The sequence below is a fragment of the Gallinula chloropus genome (genome assembly GCF_964237585.1).
Source record: "Gallinula chloropus genome assembly, chromosome: 3".
NCBI lineage: Eukaryota > Metazoa > Chordata > Aves > Gruiformes > Rallidae > Gallinula > Gallinula chloropus.
The window spans coordinates 52,414,649-52,422,341 of record NC_140087.1 but is presented as its reverse complement, the minus strand read 5'-3'; the positions used below and the strand labels follow the sequence as shown (position 1 = coordinate 52,422,341).

Below are 7,693 nucleotides of genomic sequence, written 5' to 3'. Positions count from 1 at the left end.
AAAGGACACCTCAGAGCGCGAAGCCCACGGTTTCTTGGCAAGTGTTTCCTCAGCTCAGTTAAAGTGTGTGTGTGTGTGTGTGGGGGGGGGGGGGGGGTGGAATGCAAAGCGGGGAGAGGGGAATCCCAAACCAAACAAAGCAGCTTTCTACTGGCGGCATCCTGACAAGCGAAGGAGCAGGGTGCAGCGGGAAACGCGGCTGCCGTGCCCCCCCTGCGCGCAGGGATGCTGGGCACTGCCCCGCGCTCCCCTCCTGCTGCGCGCTATCGCTTTCCTCTCCCGCTGAGCACCGCTTACAATGGGAATAACCGCTTAGTAATTAGCGGCTATATCTATTAATTGCTTGTTAGAGCATGACTGAGCAGCCAGTCGCTTTCTGGGCGCGCTCTCTCTCTCTCCATATATATTTATTTTATTTTTTTTAATAACATTTTTGTCCAGGGAGTGGCTGGCTCACCCGGCGATCCAGTGCCTGCGGGGGCCACGTCTTCCCATCCGCTTTCCCTTCGGGCGACAGCGCGTCTCGCCAGCCGCGGCGGCGAGCGGACACTGATGCCGAGCGGCGGGGCAGGGCCAGGAGCAGCAGGAGAGCACCCGGAGCGGCGCGGGGCCCCCCTGTCCCGGGGGGGGGGGGGTAGGGGGTGGGGGGGAAGGCACGCAGGAACCAGCTTGGGGGTCGAGGACCCAGTGTCGCTAAGGGACGGGGCGTATCAGTCCGGGAGTCCCGCGGAGCCGCGGCGAGAGCAGCGCCGGGGGAGCGGAGTGCCGGAGCCCGCCTGCTCCCCCGCGAAGAGGGGTTTCCACGGCGCTGGCTCCGCTTTACGGTCTGGGCTCGTTGCTGCCGCCCCGAGCCCGCCACGAGTGGGCTCTGCGGCTCCGGAGCCCCGCGGGGCGAGCGGGTCTAGGCTTTCCCCGAGGCTGCGCTTCATGCCCCTAGCAAAGCAGGTGGAGATAGGGATGGTAAAGCAGGGCTCCGCACCGGCGCTCCCGGGGCGCTGTCGCAGCCCCCCGGTGCCGGTGGTGATGCCCGGGGCGGTCGCGCAGCATCTCCTTCCTCCTCCCGGCCGGAGGTCTCGCCCCAGGCCCTGCGTGGGGCGTGAGGAAACACACACTTCCCCCCACTCCGGGTTTAATGTACGAGCATCAACACAGCTCGGGGCCGGCAGTCCCGCAGACGTCGACGACTCCCGCAGCCACGCACCAGGCGGGTGAGCCGCACAACACCCCCCGCCCCACCTCTCCCGAGCAGCATGCACAAGGCAGCCCCACCAACCTGCGACCTACCTGAGGGGGCGGGGAGGGGGTGTAGGAGGGTGGAACTTTGCTGGCCCCAGCCAGCGCTGGCACAGGAAATCCCCCTGGTAACCTGCGCTGCCTCCCACCCTAGGCTCGCTGCCCATGCGAGCCAGGAAGTCCCCTACCCCGAACCCACCGCTGCCCCTGAGCTTTTCGTATCTCAGGTCCCACCCTGGAGAAGCCGACCTTGCCGCGAGTGTCCTCAGGATGGAGGGACCCCGGGCTGACGGTTGATTTCTCCGCCCGAAGCAAGTCCCTTTTTCTCCCCAGCCCTGCGGTGTTGTCTCTAATTGGGCCGGGGCGAGGGGAGGCTCGCAGAATTGGGCAGGAGGCAGGGCTCTTCCGAGCACGGCTGCTTTAATTGGCTCCTTTTCTTTTTTTTCCTCTTTTTTCCTTTTTTTTTTTTTTTTTTTTTTTAAACGAAGAGAAATTAAATGGTGAAGAGGGGAGGGGAAAAAACCTGGAAAGCCGAAGAAAATACGGCGCGCCCGGCTGGAGCCAGCAGGCGGGGGGGAGGCGGCCTCAGGCCAGCCCGGCGCCGTGTTCCTCGGACGTCCCGTCGGGGGTCGGCGGAGCGAAGGGCCCCGGGGCCGGTTGGGGAGCGGTGACGCTCCCGACAACTTTTGCAGGAGATTTTTGGAGCTTGAGGAAAAAAAAGCGGTGGGGCAGGGACCTGCCAAGCGGTTTCCAGCCGGCGTCTAGCAGGAGTGACCCAACTTTCTTCAGCCGCTTGTCACTCCTCGTCGCCTTCCCTATTAGTTCCCACCTGGAGCTCCGGCAGCCGTCGAGGGAGAGCGACACAGACCTCTTCACAGCTGCACATCATCTGCGAGGCGGGCGGAGCAGGCAAGCGGCGGAGGCGAAGCACCCGCCCGAGCCCGGCACACAACATCAGGGAAAGTTTTGAAGGAAGAAGGAAGGACCTGGCTGGCTGGGGACAAGGCGAGGAGAGCCAGGCTGAGCTGAGGCGCAGGCGAAGCGAGGGTGCGTGGTCTGTTTGCTCCTCGTTTGCTTCTCCCTTCAGGCTGGCTGGGGCGATGCAGTGCAGCTGGGGGAGCTCTTGGGAGCCGCTTTAAAAAAAAAAGAAAAAAAATCCCTCCTGGATTTGATTAATTACAACAATCCCCTCCCCAGAAGATCTGGGAAAGAGGAGAGAGAATCACCTATCCCTCCCTCCCTCCGCCTTTCAGCAGCTGGCTCCTACCCCCCACCCTCGCATCCCCCCTTTTTCTCCACCTCCTTCTCCTTCCCCCCCGTTCGCTCCTGGGGCTGTGGCCAGAGCCTCGTCGAGAGGAGGGAGGGCGAGGACTCTCCCAAGTTGGCCCCAGTTGGCAGCACTTGGGGCAGCGCGGGACTTGGGGCAGCGCTCGGCGGCTCCCGCGGAACAAAGAAACCCCCTTTCCCGCAGCAGCCGGGGGACAGCACTGGGCTGGCCCGGGCCCTGCCCCTGCCCCCGGGCTGGCCTTTCCCCGTACCCCGAGAGCGGGCGAGGCTGCCCGTTTTCCTGGAGATCCTTGAGCAACCTGGCGAAGGGAAGCAGCGCTCCGCTTTACTGCCCTCCCTGTCTCCTTCCCTCGCTCTCTTCCCTCCTTTCCCCCCACCCCTTCCTTTTTTTTTTTTTTCTTTTTTTTAATTTTATCCTCAGGCTGTCCCGGTGTGTGGGGGGTCCCTTCATCCGCCCGGGGGGCGCCGGTGCCCGGCGCGGAGCGGGGCGCATGGGGCGGCGTTTCGGGAGGCTTTCGCCCGCTCCTTGCTCCCCCGCCGGATGCTGCCTGGGCTGTTTTGGCTGCTTTTTTTCGCCGGCGATGAAGGCTCTGCCTTGAAGATGGAGATGATCTGGCTTTTATTCCTGTCACTAGTGCCGGTGTACAGCAGGGGACAAGGGGTTTACGGTAAGAAACGTTGTCGCGGTCGCTGGGGTGTTTTTTTTTGGGGGGGGGCGGGGGGAGGAGGGCGCGGGCGCAGACGGCGGCGGTGGGATCAAAGTTAAAAAGCACCTGCAGGAGAAAGTAAATGATGCCGGCGAAGCTCGTCGCAGCCTGAGCGGGGAGATTTATGTAGCAATAGGGCTTCCAGCGCCTGTAGCTACTTCATAATTCCTCGCCGTAACCCCTGGCCGCCTCCGATTTACGAGTCCGCCGAGATGGCACGCAGGGACCGCTGGCGAGGCTGCCTCCGAGCTGGCCGCGCCTGGAGCTGGGGGGAGCGAGAGAGAGCTGCCGGGGGGAGCGAGCTGCCGGGGGGAGCGGACCCCGGCGCTGCCTCCCTTCTCCCCCACCCGCTGATGCCGGCGTGAGAAAGGCGGCGGCGCGGCTCTGGGAGCATCTCCGAGTTGCAGTTTCTTTGGGGCGGGGGAGGGAGAAGGGGGGAGCGGGTGGCGGAGGATCCCCTCCCCGCGCTGCCCTTGCGGGTTGGCTTCCTTGCAGGAGCCCCGGTACGGGGAAGCCAAGAGGAGGGCGGCCGCCGCTGCCTCGCCGGGCTCCGCGCCGGGTTGCCGGGGGTCTCCCTTGGTGCCGGGGGCAGCCCGCTCCCCGCCGCCGGCGTGCGGGCCGGTTCTCGGCGGGGTCGGCACCCCGCCCTGCCCCAGCTTCCCCCACGGCAAGCCCCGCGGGGGCGGGGGGGGGGAGGCTGCTTTTACACCCTATTGAACTTTGCTGCCGGTTCTCTTAAGCCCGTGGGGGGGGTGGATGGGTGGGTGGGTAGCGGTCTGTGGTTTAGCTGATGTCGAGCTGCTTGATTTTTATTTTTTTTTCACCCTCTCTTTAATTATTTTATTGTTATTATTGCAGTTACGGCGCTTATTTCCCCTCCGTGTTTGCAGGCAGGGTGGCAAATGGCAAGCTGAGTGTCCCCCTGAGAGGTTGGGCTCCCGCAGCCCCTCATCTTCCGAGGGCAGAGAGGAGGGCAGGGGGCAGAGGCTGGGGGTGGCACCCCGTGCTGCCGCCGAGCACAAGCCCTGGGTTGAGAGAACAGCCGGGATTTACTTTAGCCAGCCGCGCAGCCCCCCTTTCCCTCTCCCCAGCCCTCTCTTAATTCTTGCTTTACAAGATCTGCATTTCCAATACACTGGGAAAAAATAAATAAAAGCAACCCACAGGACTTGCCTCTCATAACAAGCCGGCTTTATCTTGGCTTACAACTCAGTTGTGCGTTGCTGCAAAGTCCTTCTGGAAGGCATGCCTCTGCCTCTAACAAGCCAAGCTCTCTGAGCTCTGAAGAGAGACCCCAGTGAGAGAATCCAGCCCCCCCGCTCCCCCTTTTTTAACAGCACGCAGCCAGTCTCTTGTGTGAGCTCTGGCAAAGATCAGTTCAGTCTCACTGACTATGGGTAAGTCTTTGTAGGTCACTTTTTAATGATGTATTTCTTTAATGGAAACAATTCCTCCTTTCTCTTTGAGAGCTGGGATGTTAATTTGAGTTTGGGTCCATTTTGTAAAATAACCATTTTAAATAGAGGGTGTTTAGCTTTCTCTTTTCTTTCTTCCTCCCAGTATGTATGTTTTCTCCCAGTCTGCATGTCCGGAGGAAAATTGTAGGATGCTCCGAAGGCCAGAAAGACAAGGAGTAGAGTGAATTTGTGGTGCAGAAACCTGCTTAGGGCAGGTTATTTAGTTCTTTAAAACAGGTGATCTGCTTCTAGCCAAACTTTTATTATTTTGGTTTAGTGTGCTAGCTGCTGAGTGGCTGTCACTTGCTGTGGAATGGTCTCTGTGCTCAGGATCGTAGCAAGAGGAACAGAGCTTAAAACTGGTTTTGCTTAAATGTGCCTTAGAAGGTTGCCTGGTTTATTTTTTCATCCACTTCAGTGAACTTGCGTTTGATAGAGTTGATGGTAAATTAGATCTTCAGAGTAACTTACTGATGTTCGTGTCGTTTTCTCTCAGAGAGACCAGAGAAGCTGTGTACAAAAGGAAGCAGAGATACAGGGGTGCACTAAGATGAAGGCATCCTTTTAAGCCAAAATGGTACACTACCTCTATCCTTTTATTTAACTGTACAAAGGAGAAATCCAGTCTCTTCCCTCCCCTCCTTCTTCAAACTCTGTTGAGCCCGTGGGGAGCCTTGATGCACAGTTGTCTCTGAGTGCAGCCCAGAGCAGCGTATCTGCAAACTTCTACAGTGACTAATAGTTTTCATATTGCCTTTCCTCATCCTGCTGTACCCTGTGCTGATATCACGCCTTGTGCAGCCAGTGCTGTTTGTTTGGATGTGAGATTGCTGCTGTCGATGGCTCAAGCAGAGCTGGACTGATAGTTTTATTTGTAAGGATAACTAAAGCAGGGTTAGAAGCTAGCCCTGTTCCACCCCTCCACTTTGGTTTGTCCTAAATGTTAGTCTCCTGCCGTAGCTTTAAGCTGTACTTCAGTGTTGTGTGTTGTGAATGTCAGTCTCATGTGGCACTTTAATGCAGAAATTATGGGAGCTCAAGTACCGTGTTTCAGATCTGTTTTTCTGCTTTTGAATATTTATTTATGGCGATGGAGATGGCAAGAGGCATCTATATGAGTCTATAAATATATTTCACTTTAGTAAATCTGCTGAGATTAAATCAGATTAAACTAGATAAAGTATCCATGTGATGTACCCTTTAAATAATACACCCACATGGCTGTGCACAAAAGACCTCTGTCTAGGAGAGCGGAGTTGTTGGAGAGGTTTATTGAGATGAATGGTATAAATAAAATCTGTGTAAGGGGGTTTCTGGGAAAGGAGCATTTGCAATGGAGGTGCAATTTAATTAGGAGTCAAGGTGCTTTTAGCCTGCTACCTGAAGAGGCTTGTTATATAAATTGGCATTTGTTGTAATGACTGAAGTGTGTCTGAAACCCTCTTCTCATTAGCTGATCCCATCCTTTCAGCCTTGTTTGTTGCAGGAAGACAAAGATGGCCTGATAGGGAAGGCAGTTCAGCAGACTGCCAGAAGGCAACTTTTGCTAGCCTTTTGTGGTACCCCCATCTCCTGAACTGCACGTGTCTTTGAGTCCTGCTGCAGTAATGCTGCTGGTCGAGTGGAGGAGGAAGCTGTAAGAGATCTCTAGGAAATCTCAGAATTTGTGGGTGGGGGTGAGGAAGAGGTAAGGCGAAAGGAGACTTGCCTTTCCAGGCTTGGAGTTATCAACACTTAAATTAGACTGATGGGGAGAATAGGGATGGTTTCCAAAGAGAAGAGTATGCTTCTTGCTTGCTAGTCAGCCTTGCAGGCTTCAGGACTTGAGTAGCTCTACACTGCTTCGCTTGCCTCATGTGCAGTATATAACTAACACTTCTGGGTTGTCTTGCAACTTGTACAGTCCAGCTGATCAGCAGCAGCCTTTCCTGATGTTTTATCCGCTGCCTCTCGTAATTCACCTGCAGAAAAGGCATTTCAGGAGCAGGCATCACAGTGTGTTGCAAGGGGCTACAGCAAGGTGATAGAAAGCGAATAAAAGACATGTGTAGGCTGGTCAGCAGGGAAAGCTGCCTGGCACCATGATCAGGGGGCTGGGTGGGCTGAATTGCATCAGGCACTTGACCCTGGTGGGGGTGAAGCATTTAAAATATGGACTAGCCCTGTCCTGGCCTCTGTGGTGGGGAATAAATGACCCAGTAAAGCTCTTTAAAGAAAGAGACACCATCACACTGAATCACCTGTGAAATGCCACTACAGCCAGCCAAGAAATCTAGTGGAAGAATGTTTTCTTGTGTCTGTGATGGAGGAGTGTCATAGTAAAACATATCCCAGGCTTAGGCCATAAACATCTGCACTTTTTCATTTCATGTCCACGTGACATGATTGGTTTCTTGCTCCTTTTACCTGTAGAGTAAAAGCCACTTTTCCTTGTGTTTTTAATGTCGGACGGATGCTTCGCACCCTCTTGCAGCCTGTGTGTGTGCCTGTCTCTTGCTGCCAGTTTCTGGGGGCACAGATGCACTCTAATGTTAAACCCTGTGACTTGGATCTGTCCTTCTCCCCTGCCTATGGCTGTTTCGCCAGGGGAAGCAGGAGTCCAGATGAGCTCTTCAGCTATCTTGCTGTTATCCCAGGGTGCCCTGTGCCCGACCCCATGCCCTTGGAAATGGGTGAGCAGATCGCTGGCTGAAGTAGTTGTGGAGCTGGCTCCTGGGAGCCACTTCTTGGCTGATTCTGTTTGGAAAATGTGATGTATAAGAACAGCAGTCCTACAAACTATTTCTGTGCATGCATATATATATATATATACACACACACATACACATGTACACGTATCCTTTCTGCTCAATTATCTTTGCTGTCCAGCCCTTAAATCTATGGCAGCTTAGGCTGCAGACTTCTGGTTACAAAAGTGAGTTTTGCAATTGGAGGGCTGTAGAAATAGTCTTCCCAAAAGACAGGGTCGGTCCAAGATTTGTATGGTTCTTTAGCAGCTCTTGAAGGTCA

General features: G+C 55.7%; 1 protein-coding gene across 1 annotated transcript in view; it reads left to right on the top strand.

Moving 5' to 3' along the window:
- Positions 1 to 3,061: 3,061 nt before the first annotated feature.
- The window catches only part of MDGA1 (MAM domain containing glycosylphosphatidylinositol anchor 1), a gene marked incomplete at both ends in the record, with an annotated part of 139,119 nt that continues 134,487 nt past the window's right edge, over positions 3,062 to 7,693 (top strand). Inside the window, one exon of the mRNA XM_084261932.1 lies at positions 3,062 to 3,188. Coding sequence (XP_084118058.1) covers positions 3,062 to 3,188 — 127 coding nt within the window. The remainder of the gene's footprint in view (positions 3,189 to 7,693) is intronic.